The following is an 18,782-nucleotide window of genomic DNA, read 5'->3' on the forward strand; positions in this document are numbered from 1 at the left end:
GGACACCGACAAACAGGGAAACAGAAAACGAAGGCTGTACTTACGAGATGCTAGAAATCCCAGGAGACGCAGAGAAAGGAAAAGAGAAGAGACGCTCATTAGTGCTCTACCCTTGCCAGGCCTTCTGTGTTACATGTATCTTCATTACAGAGGAGCAAATATTTCTTGTGGAGTGGAAGACAATGTCTCATTCAAATGATCTCCAAGTCAGATCTTTATTATGAAACTTTTACCTATGTGGTGATGTTTCCTTTAGACAGAGCACCAGCATGTGGCCTACACATACCTCAAGTCCCACTTTAGCCCACTTGCAGACTTACTTCTGCAAGTAATACCGGTGTGTGGCCCACTAGGCTACAATGGGATTTAAGCTTGACCAGAGAACTCCACCTCAAAGTGACTAAGTCCCATATACCGAGCCCAGAGCATCTATTTTCTCCAGAAAAAAAGGAAGCTGGCAGCCCTCTGAATCTCTCAGACCACAAGAGCAGAAGATGTGGATTTACATCTATCCTTGGAAGGAGACGCTAGAGGTTCAAAGAGATCTCCACAGGCTTTCCAGGGATTTAAGAAGCAGAGTTAAAGATAGCTCTGTTTCCTTCGGACTTTCCACAGAAAGTCTCCCAAAGACAGCATTCCTCACACCAAGCTGGCTAACATCCAGACTCTAGCTGCTCCATTTGTAGGAGTCTATTTTGATTTTCAACAGGTCTAATCCCATATCCATGCCTGGAATATGGCCCGGCGATAAATCCTTCACGTGACAAGGGTGACAAAATGTAGAGAACAGCAGAGGGCACTCCCTGAGGCCAGAGGTAGAGGGAATGCCTGGCTGTTTTGTGGGCTTTTGGTTTAGTAAATTAAATCTGCGAAACGCACTCAGTGCGAGGATTTGCTCCCAACAGCTCTCTCTCACAGCAAAACAAAACTGTATTGAATCATCCTTTAAGACATTTCACCTAGCTCTTTACATAGATCTCTCTGCCCGGCTGGCAGGCTATCTAAGTTATTATTTACAGTGCCAGCCTGTCTTTGGAAGCCACATGTGATGGCAGGTGGCACCAATGAGTGTCACACACTGCCTTCTTATCTGTAAGAAGGGTTCGTTAAGGAGGAAGAGGGCAAATGGGGTATATAAGGAGAGCAACATAGCAAGGAGACAGACAGAGGATGCAGATGCCCTCAGTGTGTTCACACTACTCCCCTCAGCATGAGCCTGGCCAACATGTTGTGCTGTGAATGCATGGACAGTTCTAGTTAAATGGCTCCATTGAGGACATGCTTCCCCTGCAGAGGTTCATGTGTGGCCAGGTGATGCTGACTGCTAGCTGAGGTGGTGGATGTAAGCTCTTCTCCGATACAGACCTCCCCCACTTCTCTGCAACTAGCTTCTCCTGTGCCGTTCTTGCCATGAAAGAGCAGCACTCTTATATTTTTGATTTGGCTTCAGGGTTAATCCAGGAAAAACTTTTGGCTTCTTTTCAGAGCTGCCCCCACCCTTCAGTACAGAGGCATAGGAAGGATCAGGGAGGACGACAAGAGGGAGAAGAAGGTCGGGTTGGGTAGGGAGCAGTAAGGAGAAGCAGGGAAGAGGGTGACAGCAGAGACAGGGAAGGTCTGTGCCGAGGGGAAGGGAGCAGGACAGAGTAAGATGGAAGGGAAAACACATTAGATTGGGGAAGGTGCTCCCTCAGTTTCCCTCCCATCACAAATCATTAGTTTGAGAAGATGGTTGTTATTTAGATCCAGTAGGAAACTTTTCAGGGATTTCATTAAGCAGGCAAGAAAATGCTTTGCATCAAGTGGACTAAGGCCTCAAAATGAGACATTCCCACTCTATACAGGCCCCTGGGAATAGTTTCCTCCCAGGGTATCTGAGTCATGGTGCAGGTGAAAGGAAATGAGGCTGTTCCTAATTCAGATGCAACCGTTCTTCTCTGAGCATTTTAGTCTGTCTTTCTCTTTCAACTTCAAGATCCAGGCTGAGGACATGGGGCACAGAGCCTTCTACAACAGTGATGGGAGTACAACTTTCCTGGTTTCATGCCTCACCTGAAGTGGCAGCTACGACAGAAGCAAAGCAAAAGTGCCTGGCTGAGATTCCTGTAGAAGAAGTCACATACCTACAAGCCAAGACACCGTGCCCAACAGACAAAGCACAAAAGGAGTCAGAGAGCTGATCAAGAAAGAGGTTAATAAAGAGAGGGAATGAATGAGTCTGAATCAGCAAGGACAAATGAATGAGTGAAGAATGAGTCTGAATCAGTGAATGAGAAAATGAGGCAATTAAGCAAATGAAGGAGTTAAGGACCAGAACTGCCCTCAACCCCATACCACGAAGCTTGATTGCCAAAGACTTTGAAACCCTAAGATGCAATCGTGTATGGACCACACACTAAGCATACGAAGTGGTGGGGACTGCAGCAGAAGTTTCACTTACGCTTGCATAGTTGTAGTAGCAGTTTGAAAACTGAAAAGGTTCTCCTTGGGGAACCAGGTCCGTATGGGGACATCATCTGGAAGGAGAAAGAGCAAAACCTGAGCATTCAGCAGACAGAAACAGAGATCAGATGATTCTAGCTGGTGATGGTGACATCTTACCAAGACAGCCACTCTCGTAGCACCCATCCTCAACAGTCAAACCCCATTTGGAGGCAGTGAGTTTCTGTCCATTCATAGGAAAGAATCACCCACTTCAGCTTTCTCCACTTACTCATTTTTTCAGCATCAACATCTGTTACCTTGCACTTTCTGTAAGATGGAAGACCAGCTGTGTTTGAACTATACACATGGCCATGGACTGTGCTAGATCTTTTCAGTTGTGTCTGCCTTATATATTAGTAGCCTGGAAAGAGACAGTGCCATCTGAGAGAAGGATATTTTGAGACAGGAAAGTTAGGGGGAAAAATTATCAGCATTAGGGATATGAGAGAGCGATCTGTGGGGGGCAGGACTGCTGGGATGAAATTCCAAACACTGATGGATTATAAGGCTCAGAACCCGCCTCCCCCGGGGTGTATTAGTCCTAAACAGATTGTTTTATATCCTAACCAGGGACTCCCTACTGTAACCTTTCCAGTAAAAAATCATCAGCCAGTGGGTAAGAAAACATTTATATTGGTAGCATGAAGCTAGAGCCTCAGGCGTTGAGGACACTGGGTCTTCAACTCTGTCCATCCCAAATTCCATGAATACCTTGTATAGCAACCTCGCCAGACATTATTGCTCCTATATCTTACTTCACAAATTAGCATTTCAAGAACATTAGCTTCATCTACCAACATTGTCATGACTGTGCTGCTATCAAGAACAATCAACCCAACTTTCATCTTCACGAGCATAATTACCATATGTGGCCACAAAAACTGCTCATGCATTTTGAATGCCCCTGCAATTCATTATGGGTGTGACCACTAATAATCAGACATCTTGTCATCTGCTCTGCAAGCACAAATAGATAGCCATCTAGCAACCATATAGATCATTAAGGAGCTAGACTGCAGATGAGGTACCAATCTAGTCATGCCAGTTCATTGCAAGCATGAAAAATGTGGATGCAAACTGTGCTTTTCATCAGTCTACATACATCAGTATTCCATGAAAAATTAATTAGAAAGCCATGATAATTGATTTCCCTTTCTCAGTAAATTAAATACATCAAGACCTGGGTGTAGAAACTTTTTGGAAATCTCTTTTTAAGTATAAAGTTGTTTTCAAACATACCTAGTGCCTAGTCCTTATTACAAGGCAATTACATCTGCAAACAGGAAATGACTGGCAAATGAAACACAGATCATCAGCGGTGGATCTCAACTGGAAAGCCTTGGACCCTTAGCAATCCACTGGGGGAAAGGGAGATCTGAGTTCTGTTTTATACCATGAAAAGATCTCCTAGGTTGCAGGGGCAGCCAACCTGAGGCTCTGGAGCCTCATGGGGCTCTTCAGAAGTTAATATTCATCTCCCTGAATATTTGCACCAGCACATGACATGACATGACAGCTATGGAAGCTGGTCACCATGTGCTTGTGCAAAGATTCAAGGGGATGCATATTCACTTCAGAAGAGCTGCATGTGGCTCCAGAGCCACAGGTTGGCCAGTGGCTACCCCTGTCTTAGGGATAGATACTACAGACGACTGATTGACGATGAGCATTGGAGATGTTCAATTCTAGGTCGCTGGTTCAAATTCATGACAGGAAAATTATGAGCAACAATCAACACCACCTGACAAGACTTCAGTGAATAGCGTGGATATAGAAAGCAGGTGATTTTATGCTCACCCCACGGAGTGGTCCCCGTAAGCCAGGGGTGATGCCTGATTTGTTTGATAATTTACCTGAGATTGTATCTGCTTCTTTTCTAGGCCTGAGGAAGTGCATTTTGTGCACAAAAACTTGTCCAACATTTCTCCCAACTATCAAATTTGTCCAATAAGAGATAAACCCTGCTCCTCTCATATTTCCAGCATCACCACAGCTACAATACTACGCCTCAGGACTGAGGCACCAGAGCAGCATGGAAGCATCTGACATACCTGCCTGGTAAAAACCAAACCCATTTCAACCTCCAGAGCTCATACAGTATGGTAAGCCTTGGTTTAATAAGCATAAACGTTCTCCCGAGGCATTCTTATAATCCATGCGATGCAGGGAGTGTAGGGGCTTGCTCCTCTTTTCTGTAAATATCTGTTATATGAAATGTCTAAACAAAAAAACAACCAAAGCACAGGGCTTCTCCTGGAGACTAATGATCACTCGGAAGCATATAATGGCAGATGAAGGATTCAACTAGTCATCAACCCCTACTAAATGCCTAGAGCTGTGCCTGCTGTTGCTAATGTCTGATGCAAGAGGGGTGAAGATCACATGCCTAGGGAACTATTTCAGGGGTGATGCAGTTGCATTTGGCACGTGCAGGACACTTCTGGAGCATGGATGTTCTGTACATTAGCCAGCCACATTGCCTAAAATGTCTCAACATTTCTTTTACTTTATGTCAACTAGCAGGTGGCTATAGCATGATGTCAGCAGCTGCACAGGGGACAACAGCTTGGAATGGTGTGCAGATACCATGGAGATGAGCTCAGTGTAAGACCCCAGATTAGATTATGTTTAACCGCACTGGGAGTGAGCAGGACGATCCTGCCACAATAATTTGTACTTGGAATCCATACACTGAAGGACACAAGCAGCGCTGCAGGGGAGACTTTGGGGAAATGAGGGGATGTATTTTTTGCATTGCTATTCCAGAGGTTCCAATAGTGTTTTTTTCTCACCGTGAGTGAATGACTCGCCATGAAATAATTGTTGCAATCGACTGCATATCTGCTCTTTTTCATTGGTTTTCCCTAGGCAGTAGCACTAGGGCACCACTGTGAAATTACAGTAGGCTAGAGAAACATAAAGAACATGGTGCTGGTATGCTTAAAGGGATTTGATCTGGGAAGCGCATTACATTGCCAATTGAGAATCTTTCTCCTATAAGACGAGGGGTTCTAGGAATCTCATAGGTCAGCTGGCAGCTGTCTAACACAAGGGCACAGGGTGACATGCACTTCATGTTGCGTGACTGGTCACGGGACTCTCATCTATAGAGGACATGAGTAGGTCATTACATTGTAGAAGATGGCACAGATGAATGATTTTGATCTTTATCTGACAGCAGTAAGACAGCGCAAGAAATGTCAGGAGTCAGCTTGCTTTCAATAAACTAAAGGATCCATGAGCAATAATGAGGCAGTTTACATCAGCAGGTGTAAATTGCTCCTTTTAATGAGAATGCACCAGATCCTGCAATCCCTTCCTCACACAATTATCATTACTTCTCAGCGTGAATATGACTGACTTTCACAGGGCTCTGTCACATGAGTACGGACTATTAGCACAAATATTTGCAGAGTCAGGCCCAATACTCAGTGCTTCTGAGTAATTAGTCTACTTCCACTTTCTCATCCTTGGAGGTACGTTTTCAGAAGGGCAGCCTTCATTTAGTAAAGGCAACTTGCCCTCATGAATAATTACCTAGCTGCAAGTATGCATCAAAAAGCTCAGGCACCTTGCCCTGAGAAGGTAGAAATGGAGACTGAAATCCTCCTATTCTGGCATTTGTTTGCCTTGGTGTTTTCTTGGCCAGTGATGTTAAATCCTAGATGTGGAATTGTGCCATCTACAATTTTAAGGCCCTTGCTCGTGGTTTTGTTTCACTTAATCTGTGCAAGCTCCATTAACATGAAGTGCATTTACTTTGCTGTTAAAAAAAAAGGATATGAAAACACGAATAAAATGTTGGAAGTTAAAACTTTACCTTCCTAACTCAAAGTTCTTGCGGCTGCCATTTATCAGAAAAGCACTCGGGGTACTATCCCAACATGACTGAATCACACAGACAGTTTGGGGTCCCACCGTGACAATACCAGGCTGTAGTGTTTTTGTGTTTTCACACAAACCTTTCCACTCTGTCATTACATGCAAGACAATAATAAGTCAGACACACGTCTGAAAGAAAGCCAAAAATCTCTCTCATTTTTTGTACTGAAGAAACCAGAATAATATACTATAGCAAAATGTTCATGTCTGGTTGTCTAAGGTGAAACACTGAAATGCATCAGAGAGGTACCCAAATACAAATGCTTCAGTTTGGAAAGGTATGTTGGGAGCTGTTCTGCACCTTTGAAAATCAGGACACTTTTCATTAGAATAGTTTATATATGGACTTAAGTGCCTAATTTTAGCTAGACCATATTGTAAATATGGCTCCTAGTCTAAAATTCATAACACACTACAAACAGAGATATTGCTGTGATCCAGGGAACAAACAACTCCAGAAGCTTTGTGGCATATTTGATCTTTTGTTGAAAACACGACCCAATCCCTCTTATAGCTAGTTTCACAACTGGCTCTTAAAGCCTTTTGTATTTTATTAAAAAAAAGTCAAGTTAATTAAGTCACAGCTTTTACAGCCAGTGAGGCATCAACTTAATACATGGACTATAGAGGTAAGAAGATAGAGGTGCCTGTATTGCATCATATGTAATACACATGATATATGAATTGACATGACAAGTTTGATGATTCTAAAGAAATCAGGTATTTCTCAGCCTCAAATGAGGAAATTGTAAAGTTACTTTCCCTGAAGACACTTGTGCCATTAAAGAAAATGGACCACAGATCAAAGAAGTAGTGAAATGGCATATTGCTCTATATAGTATCTGTAGAACAGTATCACTTTATAAAGTGAGACTGAATTGTTTTATTCCACTCGTGCCAGCATTATGTTATAGGATTGTATAGCGTCTTTATAACACTGCCACACAGCATTTATGTGGTTATGCCATGGGCTTCCTTAAGGACCTTGGTGGAATCTGTTACTGTGCTGTTGGTAAGTGGGAGTGGAGCCAACACTGGGACTCCTCTCAGCTACATAAGGACCATATAATGCTGTGAGTGGTCTATTTTGGGACATTAGCTCTTGCAGCCAAACAGACTCCCGACTTATTCTAAGCCTGATCTCTGCCTACTATCTTTCAACAGAATGCAGGTACAACAGACTAGTGAGGCACTTCCTGGGAAATACCAAGTCCTCCAGACAAGAGCCTATTCCCTGCAGATTCATTTCTCAAGCCAGGAGATGTGTGTTGTCCATTAGTGGCCCCTGCCAGTAGGAACTTTAGCGCCCTTTGAACACAAAGTACCCTTGCTCACTTACCAGACACACGATCAACACTATACATCCTCTCCAGCTTTTTCCTACGCCACCCTGTCTCGTTGGACTGATGTTGCTCCAGGTCAAAGGAGTGCTGGGAGGAGGCTGCCAACCGAGCACAGCTGGGGCATTCCTTGGAGCCCTGCCGACTTCCTGCCCAACCTTTGCAATGCCTGCTGATGTTGTGAGAGCTGCAAGCGCTCTGCAGGGGCTGGCCATGGTGGCACTCCTCTTGCCCGGTGCCCTTCATCACCACCAGTTCCATGCTGTCATTCTCATGGTCCGACAGCATCGGCCTCTCGCCGGAGATTGTGTACACGCGTGGCTTTGGCCCCTCGCTTGGGATCTTCTCAGCCCGCTCCTCAGAGAAGCTCCTCTCAAACTTGCCATCAGAGATGACAGAGAGTCTGCGCTTGTTCTGAGCTGCCTGCTGCATCTCAGGGGAGTCCTCCTGTCCGATATACGAGTCCGCTAACAGGTGATCTGAAACAGAGGGCACACTCGTATTTATTGTGTAGAATCGTGGTTTACCTCAGGCACAGAAACAGATTCAGGAGAAGATCTGGAGAAGCAGATCCCTTTGCCAGCATAGAAAGGGAAGCAAGAGAATAGAGTGAATCTCTCTAAGACTACCTCTATGCAGCTGAACACATACCCATTGCCCTTTCAATCCACTCCCAGAGATCAGACCCCAGCAATGGCCACTGGCAAGACATCATAGCTGGAAGGATATTCTGAGGAACAGCATGCAAGTATGTACACACACTCCTCACTCCGCTCCAGCATAGCAACAATGCACCTTGTTTCTGACAGTTTCAAGTAAAGAGAGGTTGCTGAGGTCAGCTGCACATACGTGGATACCCCTATCAGTGGGGTTTATGTCCCCTGAATGGCAGAAGTGGGATGCTTGGGTGTTCTTCACACACTGACTTGTTCTCTATATATGTTTTCAAAAAACAATGAAAAAATAGGGGGAAGCATTGTAGATTTGGGACTGATTTACTGCCAGTTTGCTATATGAACAACAAATGGAAAAAGGAGCCAACCCACAGATGGGAGAGAGGAGGCCTGCTCTATCTGATGCCACCAGTCAGCAGTCCTTAGCAACATTTGCCAGTCATGTTCACCTATGGACAGATGCAGGATTTCCTAAAGGACAGTGTGCTACTCTGCCCCTTAGACCATGGAGGGGGGAGGGGAAAGGGTGAAAGGAGCCCCCACATTGGCAGAGAATACCGGAGACCCAGGTAGGGAGCAGGTGCACCAAGTGGAGGACCTGGTCCCTGCCAACACCATTGTCACTATCCCCAGCTGGCCCGAGGACAGTGTCGGGTCCAGAGCCACTCCTGCCCCCTTCAGCTCCACACAGCAAGGACCAGCTGTGCAGGGCTCCACGCTCAGCCAGGGGCAGCAGTGGCAGCATGCAGCTTCTCTCTTCCAGCCTCTGCTCCCTGCCTTCCCCCCCACCAGCATCTCCCACAGGCATCCTGGAGCAGGCATTGGAAGGAGGCACCTGCATATCACCGCCACTGTCCCCTGCTGAACCTGGCACCCCACACAGTCACAGCCCACATTTGGAGTGGGGCAGGGGTGACTCTGGAGTAACCCTGTGCCTGGGTCATCTGGGGACAGCAAGGGAAGGAGAGGCCAAGTGTGGGGCATTCAGGGACAATCATCTCTCAGTGAACATAGTCATGTAAAGTGTATGAAAAATCAGGGAATCTCGGTATTTCCATGGTTACTCTAAGCACAGACCCAACAGCTGCTTCCACCCATATGCTAAGCCCCTTTCTCCCTGCCCCCCACCCCCAATTTTTCTTTTAATCATGTTGTGTTTTCTTAGGGATACAAGATGCATTCACAGACCTAATTCCTTCGCTGCCAATTACTTTTTTTAATGAATCCTCTAGCTGCTGCTTGTTTCAAAGAAAAAGAAGCATTAGCAGTTATTAACATCCAGCATAGATACAAAAGAAAACAACCTAAAGCTTTGCTTCATTAGATGTTTAATGAAAAATATTTTTTTTAGCTACTGATCCATGATTAAGAAGTATCTATAAAAGATTTCAAAGCTCAGATGCCCTGCAACTGGCTGCCAGCGAACACCTGGATGAAGGGAATCATTTAAGGGCAAAGATCTGCCACAGGGCATTTGCAATAGAGACTGCTCCATGGAATCCTGCATGCCCGCACACCCACCCCACATTCAGCCCCTTTTCCTTTCTACCAGCTGGGCTGTTCCAATGGACTGGGAGGAACATCTCTTGTGCTGGTGATGGGCTGTCCATACCGGTTGGGAGGAGAGTACTTCCAAGGTGTGCCCATTCCATGGTTGGCCATGGGGCTCTTGTATTAGGACCTTGTGAATCTGGGAAGCAAGAATGAATCCTGCTCATACTGCTCAAGGTTGCTCTTCCCATTTTGTTTACATCCAGGATTGAACACCAAACCCTGAGCTACATTTTAGGGGACTCAGCAGAATAGTTAAGGGCAATATGTGCCCTTAGCTCATTTCCCTGCTCAATGGGTTTTGTATAAAACATCCTCAGGACACTGGTTGGATGAATACACTTCTGGGTGATGATTCAGCCATGCAGCTCAGGGCTATGGGATGAAGAGCTTTGCAGGGCAGGAAAGTTCAGGCCGTGACCCATCCAGCTCATTTCACTTGTGACTTGAAGCCTCAGAGGGACTGCTCTCTGGATATTAGAGTTGATCTGCAGTCATGGTTGCTCCTTCATTGACTTCACTGGGAAGGGTTTGCTGAAAAGCCATCGAACTACTCCAACAGCCCTACAGTGGCCCTCAGAATAATGCCTTTTTGTTATCATTTCAAGCCATGTTATGTGGAAAGCTTAGCTGTTTGACAACTACTAGTAGCTATAATGAGGAGCTGGAAATGTAAGAGTGTAGCAATATGCACAGCACCGCCATCACCAAAAACAAATCCCTCATCCTGGATTCAAATGAATAGCTCTGTTAGCTGTTACTCAACATCAGGCTCCTTTGTCACCAGGTTCAGCTGCTAGTGGGATATGACAACATGCATGAACCAGTACATTACAAGTTCCCAGACACCACAGTTGCTCCTGACATTCTTCACACCTAAAAACTCAGCAGGACATGAAAGAAGGGAGCTTTTGCTCTGAAGTAACTCAAATCTTCTCCCGTCCCACCTCCCTCCAGTAGTGATTCAGGACAGACATACTTTAGGCAAACTGTCATGCGTCCAACCAACTCCAGCTTCTACTACCTGACTCACAGCCCTTGCAGGCTTCACAGCTTTGGCAAGCATTATGTACAGTGCAACTTGTGCAAAAGGATCAGGTCAGTGCTCTGCAACTTGTGCAAAAGGATTAGGTCAGTGCTAAGTATGCATCTCTCCTTGTTAAACTCATGAACCCCTATGCAGACACTATGCTATCATCCCAGACACGAGACCAAAGAAACAGTGATATACATACCATAGAATACTAATATGGACACCCTGCCCTCACAAAAACCTGTGCTTTCATGGATTAAATACCATATCATTACAGTATCAAATTATATGTGGTATAATATGTGGATTTTGCATTGTGCCGATAGGGCCTGATTTTGTGTTTTGCATGCAAGTCTGTGGTTCTTGTTAAGTAAACATGAATTTCTAAACTCTGTTGATAATGGTGGTGTCATGACAAGTGGCATCAAAATAAATACTAAGGTCTAAACTGTAGGCCTTTCCATGGCCTCTGATTCTATTTGCCTTAAGTTCGTGCACCATCCATCACTGGAGAACAGGAGTGCCCACCAGGCATCACCTCAAAAGACATAAATAACTACCTATGTAGACAGGGTCACATTCTGCTCTTAGCCATAGCAACACTAAATTCTGTTAAGTTACTCTGGATTTCCATTAGTGGAAAATGAGAACAGAATTGGCCTCAAGTAGGAGTCAACCCAAAACCTGTAATCATCGTGGAGTTAAAAATCTGGTGGAAACATTTCTATTGCTAACTGGTCACGTGTGATGAGAATCTGTTAACGCTGTAATTGAGGAATGGAGGGAGGGAAGGATAAGCAGATGTTTGGAGAGCTACGAAAGTAGAAAAACATTCTTTCCTACTTCTCTTACTTACCCCTTATTAAAATGTGGTTTTACTTGTAAATAGCCAGGAGCTTTCACAAAGAAATATTGTATAGGTCTATTTGCCTCCCCACTCTCTTTCAAGTAAGGAGAAACTAATTATTTCTCTTGCTACCAAGTACTTAGCACCTTGGGAGAAACAATTTAATTTGTTAACAACTGAATCCTTTCACAACTGAAAGTCTTAGTCCACAAAAGGAAGTTCTAAAAAAGTAATCAGCAAGTTAGTCATGCATCCATCTGCTAAATGGGGTCAGTGTTTGCCTTGAAAAGGAACTTCATTTATTCCAAGAAGACTAAGTCTGTGCTTTGGATCTCTCCTTCCTATGGCTTTGTGCAAGGGCTCAGGGGAAATCCCTTAGAGAGGTCATCTTGCAACTGTGATCACCCCTGCATTCTCCCTCTGCTCCCATGATCTAGGTTCAGCTGCCAGTTGCAGAAACACAGCGGTGGCTTTGGCTTGGTTATAACCAAGGGCTGAGCTTGCAGGTTGTCTCTTTGAAGGGAGGGAGTAACAACCAATACAGGAGATGATAAACCATTAATTGAAGATATATATTGCAGAGAAGCCATAGTCAGAGGAACTGCCTTCAACGAGTCACCTGAAGCAGACCATTGGTAAATCCTCTTCATAGTTTCTGCTCCTCAGTTTCATTTCATTTCCATGTCACTCATAACACCACTCCCACAACCAGCTGCTCCATCAACAGCAAAGCCAGCCCCAGGGCAAGGCAACTCAGGAAAGCCGGCACTGTGCCCTCCTCTCCCTCTCCCTCGGGGCGGATTGGAATGATGAAAATTGATGCGTTAACCACTCCTGTTCTACCTTTCCCTTTCATCTTTTGATAAGCATTTGCCCTACAGAATCTCAACCACTGGGCTATACTGTGGTAGGAAAACTGGCTGTATGGGAACACTGAGGTATTTAACGGCATGATGCAAGGCAACTAGGATTGACAGTCTTCTGACCAAACATCAGATAGAAACTGTCACAGAATCACAGAATCGTAGAAAATCAGGGTTGGAAGTGACCTCAGGAGGTCATCTAGTCCAACCCCCTGATCAAAGCAGCACCATCCCCAATTAGATCAATCCAGCCAAGGCTTTGTCGAGCCAGGCCTTAAAAACCTCCAAGGATGGAGGCTGCACCGCCTGTTTAGGTAACCCATTCAAATGCTTCACAACCCTCCTAGTGAAAAAGTTTTTCCTAATATCCAACCTAAAATTCCCTTGCTGCAACTTGAGACCAGTGCTCCTTGTTCTGTCATCTCCCACCACTGAGAACAGTCCAGCTCCATCCTCCTTCAAACCCCACTTCAGGTAGTTAAAGGCTGCTATCAAATCCCTCTCAGTCTTCTCTTCTTCAGACTAAATGAGTCCAGTGTCCTCAGCCTCTCCTCATATCAGTGATAAGCCCCCTCACCATTTTTGTTGCCCTTCACTAGACTGTCTCCAACTTGTCCACATCCTGTATTCAGTGGGGAACCCAAAACTGGACACAGTACTCCAGATGTGGCCTCACCAATGCCGAATAGAGGGGAATAATCACTTCCCTTGACCTGCTGGCAACACACCTACCAATGTAGCCCAAGATGCCATTCAGTGTTCCCATATTCAGCTTATTGTCCACTGTGACCCCCAGGTCCTTTTCCACAGAGCTGCTGCCCAGCCAGTCAGTCCCCAGCCTGCACTGCTGCACGGGATTGTTCTAGCCGAAGTGCAGGGCTCTCCACTTGCCCTTGTTGAACCTCATGAGATTTCTTTTGGCCCAATACTCCAATTTGTCTAAGTCAGTCTGAATCCTAGCCCTACCCTCCAACGTATCTACTACTCCCTCCAGCTTGGTGTCATCTGCAAACTTGCTAAGGGTGCACTCTATGCCATCTTCCAAGTCATTGATGAAGACATTGACCAAAGCCGGCCCCAGGACTGACCCCTGGGGCACTTCACTTGATACCAGCTGCCAACTAGACATTGAGCCATTGATTACTACCTTCTGATTACTAAGAGTTTCCAGGAGTTTCTGGAAGTAACCCACCAGTTGGCAGTTTGCAAATACATTGGTTATGATCTGGATTACAACTATGTCCACAGAACAAATAATAAACATTAACACCCTACACTTTCCATGCCATTATTGCTCTGTCCTTACTTAGGAATTATTGCTACTGATTTGAATGGCAACCCTCTCAAGTAACTACTGAGTTATGGGTAATGGCAGGACAGTTCAGGTATCTCACAGAGGAGCCAGAAGGGCAAGTTTGTTTGAGTCTTGCTCTAGATTTGTGTTCAAGGCACCCCCAAGCTGACCCAGGCAAAAATGAGTGTGTAGCTAACCAGTCTGGAGAGTTAAAGGCAACTGAACACAGTGGAAAGCTAGGTGCCTCACTCTGTTGTATGCTTGGCAACAAGGGCAACTGCTGGCTCATATCCAGCTTATTAGTTCACTGTAACCCCCAGGTCCTTTTCTACAGAGCTGCTACTTATCCAGTTGGTCCCCAGCCTGTAGCAGTGCATGGCAGTGTTTCAACCTAAGTGCAGGACTTTGCACTTGTTCTTGTTGAACCTCATGAGATTTCTTTTGGCCCAATCCTCCAAATTGTCTAGGTCACTCTGAATCCTAGCCCTACCCCTCAGCATATGTACTACTCCCCCAGCTTAGTGTCATCTGCAAACTTGCTGAGGGTGCACTCCATCCCATCTTCCAGATTGGTAATGAAGATATTGATAAAAACCACCGCTGGGGCACTCCATTTGATACCAGCTGCCAACTAGACATCAAGCTGTTGATAACTACCCATTGAGTTCGATGATCTAGCAAATTTTCTAACCACCTTTCTATCTACCAGTATTCAGACATTGCTTAAATGTCAACATGCATGGGATCTGAACAGTTCACCTACAGCAGGGGTCCCAAACTGTGGTACACATACCCCTGGGGATATGCACATCTTGGCGGATATGCATATATTTTAAAATATAAAATGTATTGTCGTGGCATGTGGGCAGCTGGTAATTCTAGAAGTGGGGATGCAATAAGAAAAAGTTTGGAAACCTCTGATCTAGAGGGTTAAGGCTCTTATTACCACTCCCTTTGACCTATCTGATCTCCCATCCCTCCAGTTTGGGTCAGTTTACTTCAACACCTTCCTTAGAAGACAAGGAATCACAGTTCTGTCCTTTTTGCTTTTTCTCGCTTCCATCTGGCGAACGATATTTCTTTTTTCCATTTTACCTAGTGCAGAGACCAACACAGCTTTGGTCCCATTTGAATCACTGGAGAGAGAGTGAATGATACTGGCATAATTACATGAATAACATTTATAAGTCTGATCTAGAACCAGGATAAAAATACTACTCAACATAGTTAATGGAGTTTGGATGTTTACCTTTTAAAAAGAAGATGCTTACACTCCAGAGGACTTCCCTGGCATAAGACAGTTTTAAAATATCAAAGAACATGATGAGTGCTTTTCTGACCCAACAGTAAAGAATCACTTTAAAGGGAAGTTTCTGTCTCTTTGTGACCTTTTAAATGATAATGTTTCTGTAAAAGAAGACACACCATGCCCTTGTCTTCAACTTCTTGCATCAAGTGCATTACTTTACTCGCTGAGTGCAAGATCCTCAGCCGAGTGACATCACTGTGCTCTGATGGGGATTGTGTATAACCCCACGGTCTGCTGTGAAACTGGGAAGATTTTAGATGAGGGCAAAACTGGGTCCACTAAATAAGTGTAAAAAGCCAGCAAACATATTAATACAATTTAGCATCAAAAGTGAGGTTTAAAGCATTTTGGATCCAGAATCTCAAACTCAGCTCTGAAGGCAAAACAGCAAATGGGAATCCGCACAAACCCCACTGTTTTAAGAAGCAAAAAGGAGCCATCTATCACCCCAGCTACAAAAGAAAAAGATTTCAGGAGATTCAGGTTTCCTTTTTTCCTTCCAAGTTAGACTTCTCTGCCTATATTTTTCCAGCTGTATCAAAGCATTTACACTGAACAAAAGGACCACTGCTGCTCTGGGCCCCTGGCCACCTGAGATGACAGATCTTGAGAACTTGATTTTGGAAAAGCAACGACTGAACTGTGAAATGTATGGAGAAGATTTAACCCTCATTTTCAGCAAATAAAAGGGTTTCAGAAATGTATGGCTACCTGATAGTGCTGTTTCACTCATTCTTGTATGCTAGAACAGCCCTGGAAGACAGAGACAAGGAACTGAGGATGCTTCTCATATGGTAACCCTTGCATCAACAAGCTTTTTATCCTGCCTCCCACTAACAGGTGAGCTTCTTGCAATACTAAAATAAAGATGAAACAACCTGAAGACAAACAATTACAATGATCACAAGACTTCCACGCTGGCATCACAAGCACCTGGTTATCTCCTGAGTATGTGCAGAGAAAGATTTGATGTGGAAAGCCTCGTAGCCCATGCTAATGGAAATAGTGGAGCTCTGGTTGTCTTTGAAACAGCCAAATGACCGAAAAAGGCTCACAAAGCTTCCAAAAGGCTTTGTTCAAAACTAATGGTGCATTGATAGCAGGGATATATGCCTCTTCTGTGTGCCAGTGTGCACAGCCTGTCACATACATCCAGTTTTCTTCAGATTTAATTGATTCAGAGCACATTAAGGTTTGGTTACTTCAGCAAAAATTTTGCCTCTGCAAAACTAGACTAGAAACCTCAGGAGAACAGGCTCTCTCATACAATTTTCAGTACTTCTTGCTCCCATTCAACTTGAGAATAGCAGCGCCTCTCTCTAATGTCTTCCCTTACAACTAAAACCTTGTACAAAAATTAAGAACGGAAAAGTAAGCCAACTTTCAGTGAACTTTAAAACAAAAAAACCTTTGTTTCCAGTTTTTGATAACATCTCCATTTGGTTTCTGTCATAAAAACAAGCAATTCAGCCAGTTCTGCACCACATAATAATCAAGGTAACTTCAAGCCAAAGTCTGAAACAGCTCTGGCCTTCGCCCCTCCATTTCCACAGCTCCATGCCTGCACCACATGCAGGGAGATGCAAACCAGTTGGACAATTGTCTCTAATGAAAGTGCTGCTCACCGTGGAAGGGCTTATTGTCCTTCTCTCTTCCATCAGGCCCTTCTCTTTATTTCCATGTTTACAAAATGTGGGAGACTGGAGAGCCGACTCTTACCCAGGCACAATCCCAGAGGTGCTGCACAGCTTTCCAACCAGATAAACCCAACTGGACAGAAACAGCAACTGGCAGTGAAGCAGCATAAAATGAGCCAAGGCACCTCAGCCCAGAGGAGAACCTCCTTCCTTTGCAAAATGCTGCTATTAACTGCCCTGAAGGGACTTTTTTCAAATCTTTCCCCCTCTTCTATTTCTTTGACTGGGCCATGTTTTGGACTACCCTAATGACCACAAAAAACAAATTTCAGTGGCTGATAGGGGCATGTCTTCTGCCTGTAACATACATCATCTAACCAGACAGTTGGCCTGTTTCAAAAGCAAAGCAAAGGTGGAAAATAGCTCTTATTACCATTCCTGGCACAACAAAACTCAACATGACTGGTCAGCCCCATGATCAAGCAGCAGCTCAGAAAAGGGATTTAACACCCTTAACAGAGCTGAATGCTGCCATTGCAATGCATCTGTGAAACAACACCTTTGCAAGAAGAGAAAAGCAAGTAACACGTCACTAGACTGCCAGTCACCCATGAGCTATCAGTGATGAATCTTTCAAGTACCATGTCTAGCTAGAAAGAAACCCTCCAAAATGTATACAAAAGAAAATCATATATTTTAAATGATGATAAACACTCTCTGACCCATTGGCAAAAGTGTTTCTTGCTAAAGTTATACCCTACTGTTCTCTGCAGACTATTTGTCTTTTCCAAGGCCCGGGTTTAAATCCATCAGGAAACCTACTGTTCATAGTTTCAGTGACTGGGGGATGAACATATATATATCAGCTGCAATAGCAATCCTCAGGCAAAGCTTTCCAAGTCAATCACAGCTCACCAAACTGTCTAACCTATGGCAGTGGGCCCATCTCACTGATATCCAATCAGTCTGCAATGGTCCATCATTCTGCCCCCTTCTCCCCTCCCTGCCATATCACACACACACACACTTCTCAGGCTCACAAACACATATCCATACATTGGAGGGACATAAAAGCTACTGCTGAAAGACAATAGGAAAGCAAGTCAGTAACATGACATGAACAGTTTGGTGATGCCAAAACCACAAATCCATCCTCTTCCACCACAGCTTCTAACAATACAAAGCCGAATAGCAATAGCACACACAAGTGGAACGAGTTTTTATGATCTCAGTGCTGTTGGCATCTCAGTGGACGAGCTTGTGTCTGACTGGAGGATTTCTGGGGCTCTTTCTGCCTCCTAGCTAGAGCTGTATGTGGCAAAACAAGATTTCCATTTTGAAGATCCTTACCTGCTTTGCCTTCTGCATGATGATCTGAACCTTTGCAAGATTCTCTTCTCCTCTGGGAGTGAAAGAAGAAAGATCCTGCTACCAGTGGAGGCATCCGGGAATGCCTGCTTACCAAAAAGGCGGCGTACACCCAGTGGAGTATACCTCCTCTGCTCGGGCCTGTAGGGGTGCTGTCAGGAAAGCTAAGGTAGACATAGAGCTAGGACTAACGTCCAAGATCAAGGGTAATAAAAAGTCCTTTTTCAAATATATAGGGAGGATGAAGAAGGCACCGGGTAATGTGGGGCCCCTGCAAAGTACGCTGGGCAATCTGGTGGTTGTGCAGGAGGAGAAAGCGGAACTCTTTAACCAATTCTTCACGTCCGTCTTCTTGTGCAGGGACCGGGACTTCCCTGCTGTGATGCCAGACGGGCTCGAGGGGAACACCTCCAGACCTCAGGCTGGGGACGACCAGGTTAGAGAGCTTCTGGAGGGGCTGGACATGTTCAAGTCAGCGGGTCCAGATGCTCTCCACCCCA

General features: G+C 44.8%; 1 protein-coding gene across 4 annotated transcripts in view; it reads right to left on the minus strand.

The window, feature by feature from the left end:
* NSMF (NMDA receptor synaptonuclear signaling and neuronal migration factor) overlaps nucleotides 1-18,782 on the minus strand; it is a 61,128-nt gene that overhangs the window by 24,267 nt on the left and 18,079 nt on the right. For 2 of the 4 annotated variants that reach the window (XM_019540516.1, XM_019540519.1), the window contains 3 exons: nucleotides 7,706-8,185; nucleotides 2,441-2,516; nucleotides 45-50 (listed from right to left, as the gene is read on the minus strand). In XM_019540516.1, coding sequence (XP_019396061.1) covers nucleotides 45-50; nucleotides 2,441-2,516; nucleotides 7,706-8,185 — 562 coding nt within the window. The remainder of the gene's footprint in view (nucleotides 1-44; nucleotides 51-2,440; nucleotides 2,517-7,705; nucleotides 8,186-18,782) is intronic. The other 2 variants (XM_019540517.1, XM_019540518.1) reach the window with 1 other exon arrangement.

The sequence above is a fragment of the Crocodylus porosus genome, unplaced genomic scaffold (genome assembly GCF_001723895.1).
Source record: "Crocodylus porosus isolate Cpor-Errol unplaced genomic scaffold, CroPor_comp1, whole genome shotgun sequence".
In the NCBI taxonomy this organism is placed as follows: domain Eukaryota; kingdom Metazoa; phylum Chordata; order Crocodylia; family Crocodylidae; genus Crocodylus; species Crocodylus porosus.